The sequence below is a fragment of the Bombyx mori genome, chromosome 5 (assembly GCF_030269925.1).
Source record: "Bombyx mori chromosome 5, ASM3026992v2".
Classification (NCBI taxonomy): Eukaryota; Metazoa; Arthropoda; class Insecta; order Lepidoptera; family Bombycidae; genus Bombyx; species Bombyx mori.
In genome coordinates this window covers 7,823,410-7,841,993 of record NC_085111.1, presented here as the reverse complement: position 1 = coordinate 7,841,993, position 18,584 = coordinate 7,823,410, and the positions used below count along the sequence as shown (strand labels likewise).

The following is an 18,584-nucleotide window of genomic DNA, read 5'->3' as shown; positions in this document are numbered from 1 at the left end:
AATTTGCAGTGTGTAGTATTACGGTTTTCTTCATTTTTCAAACTTAAATCAATTTTTTCTTGCAATAGGGAATACTATGTATTAGAGAAACGATCTCTTCTCCATTTATATATATTTTAAATTATATATAGAAAAATATATTTTTTTAATCCATAGTTAAAAATAAAATTTAAGATAGATAATATGTTACTGCCATCTACAGGAGCAATGAGAAACTAATAACAAGCAATCTAGTGGCCAACGCCCGTAAACAGAATGTGTATAAAAAAATCAATCTAGCTCGCTTTCTCGCTCTCTTCAAGGTCGTGTGGTTCGCGAGACGCTCTGTATATTTTCTCCCTCTCGCTGGTCCTAAATTGTATCTGTTCTCTCTAGTCGTTACGAATCTATCGTGAGTTAAATTTTACTCTCAATGCACTTATAGTAGTTTCACTTCAATAAAACCAGTAAAATTATAATTTGCATAACTACTAGTGGTAGGACGTCTTGTGAGTCTGCACGAGTGGGTACCACCACCCTGCTTATTTTTAATTAATATATGTATTATATTATATATAATATTATAATTAAATAATATTTATAATTAAGGATTTAAAAAAAAAAAAATTCTATATATATCATTTAAAATATCTATAAATGGTGAAGTGGTCGTTTATCTTATACACAGCATTCGCTATTACAAGAGAAATTTGATTTGATTTTCAATAATGGAGAAAACCACAATACTACACATGACAAAAGAAGTTACACTTTTTTCGCGTGCCTCAAGTTGCAAGCTCACCTTTTTTTTTTATTACACGATTTTATTCCTTCACCATGAAAATCAATCGGAAACATTTGTTAAGTACCTATTTCATTAGAAAAAAAGGTACCCGCCTCCGGCATTCAAATACCGTTGCATCGCTTAATACGAATGCACTGAGCATCTTATACTTTAGTCTACGCGAGTTCTAAACTACACCTGATATAATAGATTTTTCAAATGAGTCTTTTGATTCTGAGTACCTAGATTGCCCACTTCATCTCATTTATTTTCCATTTCATAGGAACACATGGGCCATATTCCCTGTGCCTCTTAAGTAGATGAAATCAACTGAACTATGTACTTCTATGAGGTTATAAGAGGTTATATTTTTGAAAACAATGAAGTTTTTACATGTGTAACCCTTATATTTTTAAATTAATGAATTACTTATCCAATTTTTGAAAGAATATCTCAATAAACCGTAACAAGAGATCTCATCATAGTTGTTCTGAGGTTGCGTAGCTTTAGTCTTTAATTTCAGATCGCCACCATGGATTTATTTATTATTAACAGGTTTGAACCAAGTTATCATTATCATTTAAAAAATTTAGCAATGAAAACTAACTATTAACATACCAACAGATAGGTACACGTATATATTTAGATTCCGAAATTTTAGGATACAATTGTGGTTGATAATAAAACAAACTTCGGATGTTTAAACTGACCTTTTTTTACATGAGTACACAACTAAGTACTTGTTCCTAGGCAACAACTATTCTTTTTAATAAACCTATGATAGTTACATATAGTTAGAAGGCCAGTTCTTACAACAATAGCCCACACTCTTAACATTCAATTCAAATTGATATTTTTTATATTTAGAACATAATAATAAAGGTTTCAAGATTTAGGTAAGTTTATATTCCAGATATAATGACACAAATGATGATACACATATAATAGAACAAGAAGCAAAACGCCTAGAACAATTGAAGCAAAGAATTGAAGAACGTAGAAAAGCATTTTCAGTAAAAAAATCGTCTGATGTCATTACTTTGAAAGAAGAAAAACAAACTGAAATTTTACCTGACCTTCCCGTTTCTACTAATGATGATTTGCCAACGGAAATACCAAAACCAAATACACCTCCAAAACCAAAAGAAAAAATTTATGCTGAAAAACAAAAAGAATTTAAAGTTCTTGGATCAAGTGACTTTCAAAAAAAATCTAAGGTGAGTCTGTGAATAAAATTCACATGGAAATTAACTTTAATAAAAAGCTTGAAAAGTTTGTATATTCTCAAAGTAAAGTTTGAAAACCTTAATAAAGAAAATGGTTGTGTTTATCAAAAAATTACACTTAGTGAAATATAACTCCAATATAAACTACAGGGTGTAGTGAAAATACATTTATAAAATGCGTATGAATAGTAAAACAAGATATTAAAAGTTGTGACAGTCTGAGTGATCAGAATACAATCAATTTTATCCAGTTTCTGTTTGAAGATTGCTAGTTGTTTATTCATATTATTATTAGTTTAGATTAGTGTATGAGCTCATGGCCACATTGTGCTAAATTGCTACCAGAGCCGATAGACACCAAAACACAAAATTCTTCATGCCCTTACGCCATGAGTTCAAAGTCTCAATTTTATTGGAAAGGATTTTCTGTCATCCAATCTGTACTTACTTAAATAGTGAGCAAATTCCAGGCCTATTTTATGACCAAAGTATTGGGTGAATTAAAATTAATAATCCAATTTAAAATAAAATCAAAAATTCTAAAATATCCCCTTTATGGGACTTTTTTACTAATTACTCATAACAAGTAGTATAAAAATAATAAAAATCACAAAGTAGGTAACACAAATTGAATAGTAATTGAACTGAAATGACAATTAGATCGATAACAAAATAAAAACTAAGAATAAGTAGCGAAACTGAATTTGCAAAATATTATTCTCCAATGTGTCTACCAAAATCTTAAAATTGATAATGAATGAAAAAAAGTAATTTGGTCAAGATATGGAATTTGGAATTATGGAATTTACCAGAAGAAAAGCTGTAGTTATATACAAAACATTTAATTTGTTTAAACTTTCAAAATTTATTTCAAATATAATATATAGTTTAATGAAAAAACAATGGCACTTGGGGCAATAAGTTGTGTTGCTGAACATAATTCTAAGAATTCCTGTATTCTTCTGCAGCAGCAAAGACACTAGCCGTTCATTGCTCACTCTTTGAATCTGCCATTTCTGTCACAATTCCTGAAAAACAGAAAATCTAACATTGGAAGATATTTTATTTTATTTATATTTTTATATAGATTAGATAGATTATATAATTATAATCATAACACTTCTGGACTACAATATTCTCTATTGTTTAAAATGTACCTTGCATTATGGAACCTAATGAAGGATCCTCTACCTCGTTGTGCGTTTTCCAAACTAAGGTTGTCCAGTGTATTACTGTATCCAGTTTACCAAACAACTTTTTGTGAAAAAGTAATTTAGATTAACATGAATATAAAACATATTAAACTCACATGAAGATTAGAGTGAAATCTGACAAATTATTTAATAAATTTTCAGGTGCAGAGAATATTACCATACTGGCTATCGCATCCTACAGTTGTATCAAGAGATTTAAATGAACTATCTTGTCCAGTTGAAGAACAAGAATGGCTACACCCAGTAATAAAGTCTACTTTATTGAGCGAAGGCATAACAAAACTATTTCCAGTTCAAAATCAAGTGGTACCATTCATTTTAAATGAGCATACATTGCCAAAATTATTTCAACCTCGTGACGTTTGCATCTCAGCACCAACAGGAAGTGGCAAAACACTGTCATTTGTCATACCTATAGTGCAGGTAAACTTCACATATCCCAAATAAAGTATGTTGAGGTATTGATTGTCATGAAGTCATTATTGATAATTAATATGTCACATGTTGAGGCATATACGCCTTTTTCAGTTGCCTGTTTCTTTCATTAAAAAGTATTGTTCAAAAAACCATCAGACTGATTTAATGTTGTTACTGACATTATTATTTGACTAAATGACATCTTTTTGTGTCTTTAAAGCGGTTAGTTGCCTTCAATTAAGAAAAATAGTCTTATTATTCGCCAATAGATGTCGGGAAGAGTTGATTATTGAAAACACGAATAAAACAACATTTTCTGAAAATAAATCGTAGTTAATCGATTTATCGCCCCCGAAATCCCCTGTATACAAAATTTTATGAAAATCATTGAAGCCGTTTCCGAGATTCAGATTATATATATTAATATACAAAAATTGCTCGTTTAAAGGTATCAGATCAACAAACTTGAATATTTATTCAAACTAAGATTATGGTAAACAAACGTAAATGATAAAAAAATTGGGCTCCCTGATCAACCTGGAAAACTGAAAAATCCACATAAATTGAGTAAAATTTTGAAGCATACTTTCTGAAAAAGTCTTGTTTGTAGTCAAATTATTAACGATACATATATATGTCAATATAAATAAAAATATTAAAAAAACTTAATGCTCTAATGCCCATTTACTGCATATCTTGTGATATATTACCTATCTAGGGCTCATAGTTTAAAACCAAAACTGGTGTAAAGGTGTAATTGCCTGATGGTATAATTCCTTTTCTAGCTTCTAATGAAAGATGTGGGTTGCAAAATACGAGCACTTGTGGTATTACCAGTACAAGAGTTAGCTGCTCAAGTTGCTAAAGTATTTAAGAAGTATTGCAATAGAACTCATCTTAAAGTTGCTCTCTTGAGTGGTTCAGTTCCCTTTCAACAGGAACAGCAAGAGCTTGTCAGATTTAGTAAGTACTTCTTCAAAATATCAAGATATTAGAGTCGTCGTGGCCTAAAGGATAAGACGTCCGGTGCATTAGTGTTGAGCGATGCACCGGTGTTCGAATCTCAGGCGGGTACCAATTTTTCTAATGAAATATGTACTCAACATGTGTTCACGATTGACTTCCACGGTGAAGGAATAACATCGTGTAATAAAAATCAAACCCGCAAAATTATAATTTGCATAATTACTGGTGGTAGGGCCTCTTGAGAGTCCGCGTGGGTAGGTACCACCACCCTGCATATTTCTGCCGTGAAGCAGTAATGCGTTTCTGTTTAAAGGGTGGGGCAGCCGTTGTAACTATACCTGAGAGCTTAGAACTTATGTCTCAAGGTGGGTGGCGCATTTACATTGTAGATGTCTATGGGCTATAGTAACCACTTAACATCAGGTGGGCTGTGAGCTCGTCCACCCATCTAAGCAATAAAAAATAATAAAAAAGATAAAGAAAATATGAATCCTCAATTTCAAAGCTAAAGATGACATTATAAAAGCGTACTAAAGAATATACCGCATTCATATTTGCTTTATTTTAAGTTTGTAATGTAAACGTAAATTTTATAAAATATCGATTTTTATCAACGCTTCCGTCAATAGCACCGTAATGTAAATTGTTTCGTTTCTTATGATTGTCAGCTTTGATTTGATTTGATCTGAACAGCTTTTATCCACTAATGTTTGCTGTAATTTTTGTTAAATTTGAATTTAGATTGTAGATCTATTTGCTGCTTACTTGTTATGTGGTAGAGGATTTCACAGCCCACTTCTAAAGTCCTTATATCGTGTGGCTTTCCGCTTACGCCAAAGAAGCTTTTAATTGTTTATACAATGGTGACACCATTGAATAAGTAAATTTAATTATCATGTTTGTGATTTTAGCTAGTTTATGGTGGGAACAGAGTGTTTACGACATTTTCGAATAAAATTGGCAAAATATAACGGCATAAATTCGCTGCGTCAACTAACATTCCAACATTTGACCAGTAATGAATAATCATTAACATGTAACACATTCTTTTCAGCTGAATCAGTAGGATGGGTCAGTAAAGTAGAAATCATTGTATGTACAGCAGGAAGATTGGTTGAGCACTTAAAGACTACAGAAGGTTTCAATTTACAACATTTAAAGTTTTTAGTTATTGATGAAGCTGACCGAATTATGGATAACATACAAAATGATTGGCTCTACCATGTTGATCATCATATCAAACAAGGGAGTGAATTGATGACAGGGAAAGTTCAGAGTTTAAATTGGAAAAATGTGAGTAAACAAAAATTAGCACCCCAAAAATTACTCTTCTCTGCCACATTATCCCAAGATCCAGAGAAGTTGGAACAGTGGGGGCTATTTCAACCAAAATTGTTTTCTGCTGCCACTAATGAATGTTTTGAAGATGAAGACCAAATCAGAAAATATGCTACACCTGCAGAACTTAAGGAACACTATGTTGTATGTGAAGCAGAGAACAAACCTCTTGTACTTTATAATTTTTTAGTAGAACAAAAATGGGATAAAGTATTATGTTTTACAAATGCTGCTGAAACAACTCACAGGCTAACTGTACTTTTAAACACATGGGCTTGTAAAGGATTAAAAGTAGCTGAATTGTCAGCCGCTTTAGATAGATCAATGAGGGAAAATGTTTTAAAGAAATTCATGCTCTCTGAAATTGATGTGTAAGTTTTTTTTAAATTATTTTTAAGTAACACATTTTTTTCCTTACAAAATACTGAAATTTTCATGCATACTTTAAATTTATTAGGTTAATCAGCACTGATGCATTAGCCAGAGGTATCGATATACCAGATTGCAACTACGTAATATCTTATGATCCTCCACGGAACATAAAAACATACATACATCGAGTTGGTAGAACAGGAAGAGCTGGAAAGATTGGTAAAGCAGTAACTGTGCTATTGCCAAGTCAAATCAGCTTATTTAAGGTAACAAACAATTAATCTATTCACAAGAAACTCCACTAAAAACACAATAATACACAATGGGTTCAACTAAACCAGGAGACAAACTCTTTTAAAAATAAACAATAATCCCATGTTAGTGAAATGTTGACATTATAAGTTCAATCAAAATACTACTGTTTAATCTTGAAAGGATAAAAACATAGAATTTAGTTACTGTGTATTTTTTCTTTTTTGCAGGATCTTATAAAAGCAGGAGGAAAAGAGGAAATTCCGGAAATTAAAATTAATACTGATGTAATTGATCGTTTATTCGAAAGTTATGCATCTGCCATGAACACAACGAGAGAAAAAATAAATTCAGAGCTAAACTTGAAAATTAAAAACTCAATAGAAATTAAAAGAAGTGCTAAAAGTAAAATTCAAAAGAGAAAAAAATAGTGTTATATTAATAGAATAAATATTGTTAGATAGATAAATATTCTTATTTTAATGATTAACTTTGAGGCTGAATACAATCTATAACATTGACCACGTTGCATATTCACATCACTATCTCTTTGATCAGATGATCTATTTTTTCTTATTCTAATCCTAGTGTCCAATTTATGTTCCTAATTTTTAAATCTTATTTTTAAGTGATCACTACCTGGGGCCTACGTCCTGGTTCGTGTTAAATGTTTACCGATGCTTAAAGACTTCATAACCCACTTTGAAATTCGAAATCCAAGTCTAAATAGTATTCTATTAACGAGTATTACACCCTACAATTCGGACCTACATAGTCACCCTACAATAGTGTTTCAGAAGGTCAAATAAATCGAATAAATAACATGTTAATAGGTATTTAAACTTATACGACTTAATTCAATTTAAGGCTTATTGAGATAAAAAGCCCAAAATTGCCTCGAGGCCTGCTACATGATGAGTGGCGTTTGTCGTTTATAGATGTATATAAGCAATGCCAGGCGCAAGCGAAGCTAATACTCGCGGTTGGTAAAAATTTTCAAACTGTTTGAAAGAACATATCCTAGCGCTCGGGGAATACCGAGAGGACTAGTGGTCGTGGCGCCGACAACCGCCGGTACGGTGTCCCGAGGAGGAGGGTGATGGGAGAGATGTGCTCCGCACTAAGCGCTTCACTTTCCCCCTTTGCCTTTTCATGAGTTCTGTCTCATGCGAGGTTTGGACGTTAGCTGTTGAGCGACAGGAGGTTTCAGTCAGTTCGACTCCGACATGCCCCGCCCTCCATCCCCAGTGGAGGGCGGAAGACCGGCGATTTCCTCCTGACCAAAAAAAAAAAGCACTCGGGGAATATCATAGTGGAGCGTTAATTCAAAATACAGTTGACTCGTAATTTATTTCTAGAAATGTATTGGATGAGCGCAGTGCTTTTAAGAATTGCAGGTGGTGTGATAGCAAAACGACGCGATGATTTCAAACCATGCCTCAGAGCACTGTACATATTATTATTATGACCCAAAAAATACAGGTCTGTTGAAAACTCCAAACATTATAAAAGGCCACTTAGTTTTCCAGATGATTCCAATGAAGAATACCCCTCAAAATGTCGGACTCAAGGATCACAACACAGTACAGTTTGCCGATATTTTTCTTCTTAACATTTCACTGAGATATTATAGCATCTTATTGCTATTACCATTTTATTTCATACAATAATCAATATTAATTTTATTTTGGTTCCATTTCCCTTCTTGAGACACAGCTTCGATTTTTTAATCCTAAAGATTGGCTGAATGGGCTATGTTCTGTTGCAGGTACGTAGGAAATAAAAAAAAAACAAAGATTTTGAAAACAAAGTACGTTGAAAATAGTTAATAAAGTTACGAAAACTACAGTTAAATTGTTTAAAGTAAAAAATGAAAACTGTTCTATTAATTCTGGATTTCTAAGTCGTGTAATATTTTGTTACCTATACTGTATGTACGAATCGATCTTTGGTCGTGGTTACCACTTGAATTCCCAATATCACACTGTCCTGTGAAAGAATATTTAACAAAAATGTTTGTAGAACAAACGCAATTGTTTAACTGTGATTTTGTCAGGAAAGGAACACAATTGCACAATAAATGCATTTATCCCAAAATTGCAATATTCCAAAACCCAAAAAGTTTCGTATTGTTGGATTTAGAATCGGTGGAAAACAAAGATCTTAATCAAGGAATAACGCACGCTGAAGAACATGAAATCGTAGACTCTATTTTAAAGGATCACCTTCTTTGGATTGTGCTGAATACCGGTCATCTTCTAGTCGTAGATGTGAGGAGGAATATAAAACTAAAAATCATAAACGATACTTATAAAATTCATAGAATTGTAGTCATCAAAAATAATATTCAACTCGTCACGGAAAGTGGTGAATGTTTAAATGTCCCTTGGAGCACAGAAGAACTTTCTGCAAAAATTGAAGAAGGAGTTGAAGAAATTTGCTTACCTTTGAAGAAATCTAGTAAGTTTTTACTAGATTCTGAAACACATGAAACTTTTCAGTTAAACGAATTGAACATTTTTATTGAAAAAGGAATTTTAAAAACAAAATGTGCAGTTACGGGACTATCAGAAACGATTTCCGTAAATGAGTTATTAGAACATGTAGATTTTTGGCACAACATGTTAGTTTTAGTAGACGAGTCAAACATGTGGATAATACATACCCAAGACTCTAAAACTATCTACAAATTCGAAACTCCTGGTCATTATTGTCCTTTAGCTATAAATAAAGATGTGCTGTATTACACTCTACAGCATTTAACACAGGTAAGCTTTCATGCTAGCAAAATTTATTTTTGAGACAGTTGCACTATAGCAAAAAATGTCATGATTAATGATTACGTGCCTCTGGCATTATTGATATCATTTAGCGATGGTGACCTCTCACAATCAGCTGAGCTGTGAGCTGGTCCACCAATCTAAGCAATAGAAAAAAGAACTCACCAAAGTACAAAATCATAAATCAGAGTATCTCCAAAATGATAACTGATAAGTTTTTTTAAGGAATTGAAGTTGATTTTATCATCTCTTTATCCCTACACTACCAATCATCAAAGAAAAGTTAATAAACGTCATCACATTAAAAGGGTTGTAGGGTATTTCGGCATCACTATAATATCTAAAAAATACTGGTAATAAATAAGATTTTAAAAGCCATCAACATCATCTTGTTCATTTCATAAATCTCTTGTGTTGCAAACTTAGAAGCCTAAATGTAATTGCTTCATTTTAGTTTTTGCCTGTTTTTTTTAAATGAATGTAAAATTTTAATGAAAAGGAAATTATTAAGGGCTATGGTCATACTTGAAGATTTGATTCTTAAATCATTGAAATACTAATAATTCTCATCAATATATTCAATGCTGAGTGGCTGTAGCAACTTATACACATATACACCTACACTTATACACATATACACTTACACTTATACACTAAAGGCTTCGTCAAACAGAACGCGTAATTAGCGCGCGTCAGAACGCTACGCTATGACGCCGAGATGGGATGTACTACTGTGGTAACATACCATCACACAGAGCGCCAGCGCTATAAGCGGCAATAAGCGCTATAGCGCTGGCGCTCTGTTTGTCGGTATGTTACCATAGTAGTACAACACATCGCGGCGTCATAGCGCGGCGTTAGCTTTACTCTCTGACGCGCGCTAAGTACGCGTTCTGTTTGACGAAGGCTTTAGAATATATACACTTGATCACCAGTATGAAATTCAAAGGATAGATGAAAATAAACAAAAATGCGAACTGTGAGACTTAATTATACAAATAGATATTCTTCCTTAACCCAGAAAGAAGAAGGGTATAAAAATATCCTTCAAATATGTAGTATTTAGGTTGTTGCTAGTATTAGAACAAGTAACATTTAATTGCACTGAGAGTGAATCAGGTTGACCAATGTGCAGAGTTTCGATCTAGATCTTCTTATAGATCTACATCCTCACAAATCACAGTGATTCGAAAGCGGGATTGTAATTTTTATTTAGTCTATGCAAGTGTCGGCTGTGCTGCCACTTCTTCGCGCTCATATAGGGCTTTATAATGCAGTCATACCTTTGTAAATGTTCCTCCCACTATATATTTTCTAGTAAGGTAGATAATTCCAAAGTAGATAATTCTATGTCATTGCCTACTCTACTAGTTAGGGTTATTTGTTATTGTTTGTTTTCACTTTTTGTTTGTGGCGTTATTTGTTAACAGATGCTTCTAACAACATTCAACAACTAAACTTGACAAATAAAATTGTTCTGCAATTGAGACTTTCGATCTCATATCTAAAGGTGGGTGAAGGTTTTACATAATCATATCAGAGATCTGGCGTTCTACAATGATAAATGCTTTACCGGACACCTTTGAAAACAACGCTGTGGTCTAAATACTCAGTGATGTTTATGCGTTTAAGACTCGCGTACCATGAATTTTGTACATGCAAATGAAGGCCCATCTCATAAATGTTTGGTAAAAAAGAGTTTGAGGCGAAAAAAAGGAGATAGAGTTTTTACATTTATTGCTATTGTTTATTCCTAATAGCGTCAGCTTGATAAAATCGGAAACGCATACGCGCATCTTCTAATTAGTAGCCATACAGATTATACCAATCAGAATCAGACGGTAGGCAGCGGCTTGGCTCTGACCCTGGCATCGCTGAAGTCCATGGGCGACGGTAACCACTCACCATCAGGTGGGCCGTATGTTAGTCTGCCTTCTTCTTGCTTCGGTTTCCTCAATACTGAGGGTCGTGACCACCTTCTCGCAACAAGAGTTTATTACAGACCATTCCACGCCATTTGCCTCTATCTGCCGCCGAGTGTAGAGCATCGTAAACTGTGGTGTCGAGGCTAGTGCGGATCTGGTCAGTCCAACTTGTCGGGCCTCTACCTCGTGGTCTTCTTCCGTTCACCTTGCCAGTCACCATTAGCTTCTCCAAGCTGCCGTGATCCTTTCTTGCAATGTGGCCAAAGTATTCCAGAACTCTACGTAGGCAGATGGTAGAAAGCCTCGTCTTTATCTGGAGTTCTTGGAGGATCGACACGTTGGTGCGATGTGCTGTCCAGGGAAATCCTAGCATCTTTCGCCAGCACCACATCTGAAATGAATCAATTCGATCGCGATCAGCTTTCTTCATGGTCCAGTTCTCTGCCCCATATAAGAATATGGAGAACACTAAAGTGCGTACAAGATTGCTCTTGGTTTTCAAGTCTGCCTACAAGGGCAATAAAAAAAAACTTCAAGTGCCGCTCCGGGACGGAGAAAAAATGCAGTTCCCATTACATATGTACATATATCGTAGGTACATAAAATGATTATAGTTCCGGAACATATTTTCTTAATAAATATGCTCACTAATAGGGGATTTTTTTACTGATACTGTAAAATCAAAAACCTTTTTAGGAACTGATAGGTATTAGGTTTCATTCATATTTATATCTAAATTTATTTTAAAATACAAAAGCAAAGCTCGGATTTCGGACACACTATATATTTTAATCACAAATATATTGGAAAATGTGTACAGTATGTTATTATAGACACTCGAAATATATCTATAAAATTTTTATTTAACTAAAATAAGCAGCGACCTGGTGGCTCAGTCTGGAGAATGGCTCCCATCATGGTCAATATAGATTCAGATCCTCATCACGCGCTAGTCCGCGCAATACAGTTTTTGCATAGATCGATGAACTATTTCCCCTCCCACTTGGTGTTAAGTGTTTACCGGACCCGATAGACATCTACAACGTAAATGCCGCCAACCGCTTTGAGACAAAGCTCTAAGGTCTCTGTTTTAACAGTACAGCCGCAATCAACGACTGCTTCAAACCGAAACTCATTAATGCTTCACGGCAGAAATAGACAAGGCGGTGGGACATACCCGTGCGGACTCACAAGACGTCTGAAAACGACATGACTGTAGAAAATGTAAAGTTTACATGGTTGTAAATTGTATTAAAACGGCACGTCCCTGATAATTCTATTTAAAGACCTCTAAAGGTCATCTATCCAATTAATTAGATTATTGCCATATTCACTATAAAATGCAAAACGTTCACATTCAGATTTATTATTTCAGTTTCAGACAAATAAAACGTCACCCATCTTGTTTCAGGTTCAAGTGTGGAGCGCATTCATTTCTACAGATTATTTCGGAAATCAAATAACCTCAGATAAGTCTAACAATATTAATCACCCTTCAGTGTGTCAAGAAAATTTGAAGAGTCAATTAAATTCGTTAGTAAAATCATTATTAATAGCAACTGATGGGATCGAAGAATTCAATCAATTACACGATCTTTTTGATAAAATTCAAGATCTCTCTTTTCTGATTGAAATAAGTTACAGGCTTTGTCAGCACAATGTTTCTTTTAAATCTCTTTTGTATCCACTTCAGAAAAAAATATACAATCTTAATCAAACCGCCTTATATAGTAAAGTCAATGATCTTATTAATAAAACATATATAATGGAGTACATAGTTTTTAAAGAGCAAAATAATTATGAAAATATAAATTTGTTTGACCTGTCTTTTAAAGATCTTTGTATCACATTTTTAAGAAAAATGGACATGGATTTAGCATCTATTTGTCTTTTAAAGTATTCAGAAATGTACCTGAATATTAGCAGTGATGATGTTCTAGACATTTTAAATTCAATACCTTCTAATACAAAGATGGGAGCTATAATTATGTGGCTAAAAAATTTTTCTCCTTCGCTCTTGGAAAAATATCCTTTCAATATTGATGTATTTGTTAGATGGACAACTGACAGAGTTTTCAAATTTGAGCAGTCTGCATACTGGCCAAAAATCGCTATAAAGTTTTTAGATGAAGTTGTGCTGGTTTTGGAGTCTTCTTTTAAAACAATTTCCATAAGACCAGTATCTATGGACGGTATTGTCGTGCTGAAGGATCAACTTAATAATATTTTAGAATTAAAAGACAAATACAAAATTAATATACTGCTTAACGAATTTAACTCGCAGAGCACATGTGAAGTCGGCCTTATAATGTTAAGACGATGTTATACAGAAGATTTAGAGTCATTTCTGCTAAATTATTTGTCGGCATATGCATCGAAACACTTCATCGACTTAGACGACATATTACGGGCATTTATAGAAAATGAAGCCGTAAGCGGCGGAGGTCAAATTGATGGCACGCGATTAAAAATCTTACTTAATGCTTTCTATACCCACTGTGGCAAATTAAATTGTTTGCTCCGAGTGTTAAAGTTACTAGAAGTGCCCTGGGATTCGGCTGTCCTTGAACTGGCCACAACAGCTGCTTCGTCAATAACAAAAGATTTCACTCTTTCTGACTCCGATCGTGCAGTAGCAGAAGAAATACAAAATGAATTAAATTATGCTTCGGTTAAAGTGATCTTAAAAAAATACAACTTTTCACTAAATTGTACAGATTACAGTTTACTTTTGGAAAAAATAACAAAGGCTGCATCAGTTGATTTAAATGATTTAAAAGTGATAACGAATCTCACAAAACCCTTTTCAAATTACGGGTGCATATTATATATAAACAGATGTTTGCACGACACCGATATTCGAGCGGCGCTTGATTATTTTCAGAAATTAGATAAAAAATCTCAACTGCTGATTTTAAAAACAATCACATCGAAATTTGAACAACTAATCAAAAGATCTGCCAACAACGTGACTTTGGAAAGAAATTACTTAGACTTCATTAAAGGGACAAAAATGCTTAAAGCGATCGAAATAAAATTTATTGAATCCATGTACTATTTCAAGAACTCAAACTTCGATAATGCTAACTACGAAAAGTATGGAAATGTAGAACTATTTAGCAAGAGACAAAGTTACGAAATATCGAATCGTGAATTATGTAATGCAACGACGGTTAATTCTGGAAAAAGAACTCATAATACAACATTATGTGCGTTGCGTCGGATATCTTCAAGTTACCGAATTAGACTTTTCGTGGAGAATTTAATTATTAATTTCACTAGCGACGTCGCGAGACCTCAGCAGGCATATTCGTATTTATTAGAATTTATGAACGGACAAAATACTGATTTTTTAATAGAAGTTTTCAATACTTTAGTTGAAATCGTTATGGTTTGCAGAGAAGAGCAAATGCACCAACTGCTAAAGCTCCTTTCCATTTTAAATGTAATTATGAATAGTAACATTATGGTCAAAAATTTAACAGTCGCATGGAAGTTCCACTACATTTACTTACCTGTCTTGTCAACTGTTGATATAAATGAATTAATAAATTTCTACAGCACTCAATCGCTCGATATGATTTCCAAAATCGACCATAATAATTCACATAACTCTGATTTTCTCATTATTCGAATGACGTCTCACTTTGTAGTAGATCTTGAATCGTCCTATGGAAGTCAAGAATTCGCTGAATTAAGAGAAAATAATTGTAAAAAGTTACTCAGTAAGCTAAGCACCTCACAAAATGTTGACGAGGTATTTTTTCTAAATTTATTACTGTTCCTGAAGACATCAAAAGATAATCAAAATATCAGTTGGATTTTGGACAATTTGAAAGGTCCGAATGATTTATTACCACAAACGATTGTGTATTATCTTTCTTCACCACCAATGCTAAAAACATTCACCATTGATAATAACTTAGTCGGAAATAATGGTGCGTACTCACCCCAATATATACTCAAATCTAAATTTAATATAAATTTGTCCGAAATATTACTTCCGGAACACACAGAAGAAACTTGGGATGTCAAGGTTATCTTATTTTACGTTTTGAAACATTATCCGGACATAAATTTTGAACGACTATCAGATATTTGTCAGACCCTAAATATTGTCATTGACGATGGTTTATCTTTGCAATTGATCTCGTTACTGTCTGCGTGGAGCTTAAATTACAAAGTCACTCATGATGCATATGGGTGTCGTCGTTTAATATTACAAAACGAAGATAAAGAGTTGCAGGAATGTCTGACGATATGGGACAACATTACCAGCAAAGTATTTATTACAGACATTTTAACAGATTTTTGGAAAAATGGAGAAGTTACATTACACGGACGCTTAATTTCAATAAACCCATACTACTATGAAGTTTTTTTGTGTATACACAAATTAATTGCTGGTTCTCTATCCGAAACAAAATATCTTAAGGAATTTTTAATTTTGAATTATTTGAAAGATTATCGAAGGACAAGCAGTCCGAAGCAATATGAATTTGAATGGTTTTCCGATAAGGGAATATTTCCAGAAATCGGTTATATTCGTCTACCTTTCCATTTATTTATGAGAGAAGATATGTGGTCTAACTTGAAATGTGAAATCACTTTAGAAACCTATGAACGATGGTTGCCTGTTGTCCCTCTATTGTCCCTAGATTCTGACCTACAAACAGCTAGAGATATGATTTGCAGTAACGCCCTTAAACAAACGATGACCGCCAGAGTCCGTTCTGAAGATGGTGATTCTAATAAAAAGGAATTGGAGTCATGGAGGTTGATTAGCCAAGAAGAACCTTTACTTCGTACCGCTCATAAATGTGTGAGGTACATCGCTAACATGGAGTGGGCTGGGGCTTGTCTATTCTATGTACTGCAAGGTTGTTCTCGAGGAGCCGATCAAGTTGCCGCAGCACAGCTCTGCTATCAGTTTGCACAACGTTGGGCGGCTTTCCAACCAGTTAACCGAGCAGTACGTCAAATGGAACGACTCCATGCTACATTATCAACAAGACATGCTTTGTACAAGATAAAGTGGGTTTCTGACGAACTACTGCGACTTACAACTGAACCTGCACAGTTAATACAGGCTTTGTATCTTCATCCTAAATTTGTAGACAAAATGGTTCACTGCGATATAAATCGCGCTGCCAATGAAATTGCGGATAAGAACGGCATTAATGTAAGCTCCATACGGATTCAACTTTTAGAGAGTCTTCTAGGAAAATCCGAAAAGGAGAATAAGTTGATAAATAATTTAGCATTAAATACTAAGGAGTTAGTAACTGCGAAATATATTTTAAAAGCCACTTGTCCAAAAATGGGAGCTATTTATTTATCTAGAATAGCTTTTGACGATGAAAGTGATTTTAATAAATGTAAGAAATTAAGAGCTCTTCAATGTTTCATGAGTGTGACAGATATTGAAACAGCAATTAAAGTTACTAATCGGAACAGAGACGAACTTTGGATGTCACTTTTGGACTTGTTGTTTACAACAAAATTAGAAAATGTAGATATGCCATGGGTTATACCAACATTTATGCACGATAAAACACGAGCATTGGAATTACTTCTAAACGCAGCTAAAGGGAATACTGAAGCTCTTAAAATAACAACACAATTAGCTACTAGATATGGTACCCCGAAAGTTATTTCAGAAATAATGCCGCTTTTATTGCAAACGAATTTGTACGATGAAGTTTTAGTTTTATTACTAAAGTCGGCAAGTAATCCTCCTACTAGTCTTATCTGCGCGGCGTGGCGTGCGGTTCTTTTGTCACCATTTCAACGTGCAGATTATCCCTTAACGGAAACTCAAAAAGAAAGATGCTTAAATGCTGTAAACTTGTTGCCGGTGTGTCCAGTTATTAAAGACGATGATTTAATAGAAATTTGGAAGCATTGTTTTAGATGCAAGTGTTTAGGAATTGGCTGCTTAACTTTGCCGTATATGACTGCTAAAACGAGACAAGGATTACCAGAATTGTTAAAAATTGATAGGAGGAGTCTAATAGCAAGCTTGAAAAATTTACACACAGACTCTTATTTAGTTTCTGCTGCAATGTTTGTATTAGAAAACATGACACAAAAAACATACAGAAACTAATCACTTTTCCAGCTAATGCGATAATAATAACGAAGAATCCTGAAATGTCAAATTTAATTAAATATTAAAGTTAAATTTTTAAATAACATAGAAACGTAACACTGAATCACTTAACTTTCAGACCATATTATAGCAACTTCATGAATTATGTTTAATGTTAAGAATGTACATAATCTTAATATCTACTAAACTACTAAATTATGATAATAATAATTAAGAATACTATTTGTTAGTTATTGTAGAAAAAAATATATATTTAGAACTTTAACTTTATACTAATTTTTATATTTTATGATTACACAAAACTGTTAAATAAATAAGTTAAATAAACAAAGGTTTATTTTATTTCTCTCATGCTTTCATAAGCTGTCTTTCATCCTCGATATCAAAACGTGATCATCATTTTACCCCTATTATTATTACATAATCAGAATAAAAGTACCAAGTAATAAGTGTTTTTTTTGGAAATTGCTTTTTTTTCCTGACCTCATCTGATAGCTAGAGAGACCATATCAGCGTAACCTTAATTAGTAGGTGAGCTCACGGGGCTCAAACCTGACGTTGCTGATGTTGCTAACACGAACCCTAGCAAGAGCCGTGTTTTGCAGAACCTACCACCGTATCTGAAACGCGACCCACTGAGAAGATCCGGCGAGAAACTCAGTGGGCTGTGGGTAAATTTACTCGCCGAGCCCTTCGTCGCAAGTGACGGGTTCGACGAGAACGATGACCGGTGCTTGGGGTACCTAAAAGTACCGTTGGTGGATCGGGAGGATCCGAAATGACGTGTTTTGGACCTCTTGTGAGTCCGCACGGGTGGGTACCACCACCCTGCCTATTTCTGCCGTGAAACAGTAATGTGTTTCGGCTTGAAGGGTGGGGCAGCCGTTGTAACTATACTTGAGACCTTAGAACTTAGGTATATTTCAAAATGAGTGGCGCATTAACGTTGTAGATGTCTATGGGCTCCAGTAACCACTTAACACCAGGTGGGGGCTGTGAGCTCGTCCACCCATCCAAGCGATACAAACAAAAAAAAGACCACCCCTAGGACGCCCGACCACCAATCCAGCGGGGTATCCCAGAACACCAGGGCTGCCGGATCGGAACGCGAAACACCGCCGATGGGGTTGCTCTTCCACAGTATGTTCGGCGACGACAGTGACGACATCGTCGCGGCCGCAGTCGCCGACGCGTCGTCCCCTCTTCACGGTGCAAAAAT

The 18,584-nt window shown here is 34.4% G+C and overlaps 2 protein-coding genes and 1 long non-coding RNA gene across 3 annotated transcripts; 2 read left to right on the top strand and 1 right to left on the bottom strand.

Moving 5' to 3' along the window:
• Positions 1-1,058: 1,058 nt before the first annotated feature.
• LOC101744385 (probable ATP-dependent RNA helicase Dbp73D) lies at positions 1,059-7,017 on the top strand. The gene is made up of 7 exons (XM_004932259.5): positions 1,059-1,318; positions 1,677-1,980; positions 3,345-3,626; positions 4,406-4,583; positions 5,641-6,295; positions 6,382-6,562; positions 6,779-7,017. Exons 1-7 carry the CDS (start codon positions 1,296-1,298, stop codon positions 6,977-6,979), a joined length of 1,824 nt encoding a protein of 607 aa, XP_004932316.1. The 5' UTR covers positions 1,059-1,295; the 3' UTR covers positions 6,980-7,017.
• Positions 2,526-15,343, bottom strand: LOC134198908 (uncharacterized). Its single transcript, XR_009973193.1, has 4 exons — positions 15,204-15,343; positions 14,769-14,922; positions 11,437-11,644; positions 2,526-3,017 (listed from the first exon to the last, which is right to left on the bottom strand). It is a non-coding gene; the product is annotated as an uncharacterized LOC134198908 (long non-coding RNA).
• LOC101744529 (uncharacterized) lies at positions 7,116-17,696 on the top strand. Its single transcript, XM_004932260.5, has 2 exons — positions 7,116-9,316; positions 12,665-17,696. The coding sequence occupies exons 1-2, from the start codon at positions 8,561-8,563 to the stop codon at positions 17,360-17,362; spliced, it is 5,454 nt and encodes a 1,817-aa protein (XP_004932317.2). The 5' UTR covers positions 7,116-8,560; the 3' UTR covers positions 17,363-17,696.
• Positions 17,697-18,584: the final 888 nt, after the last annotated feature.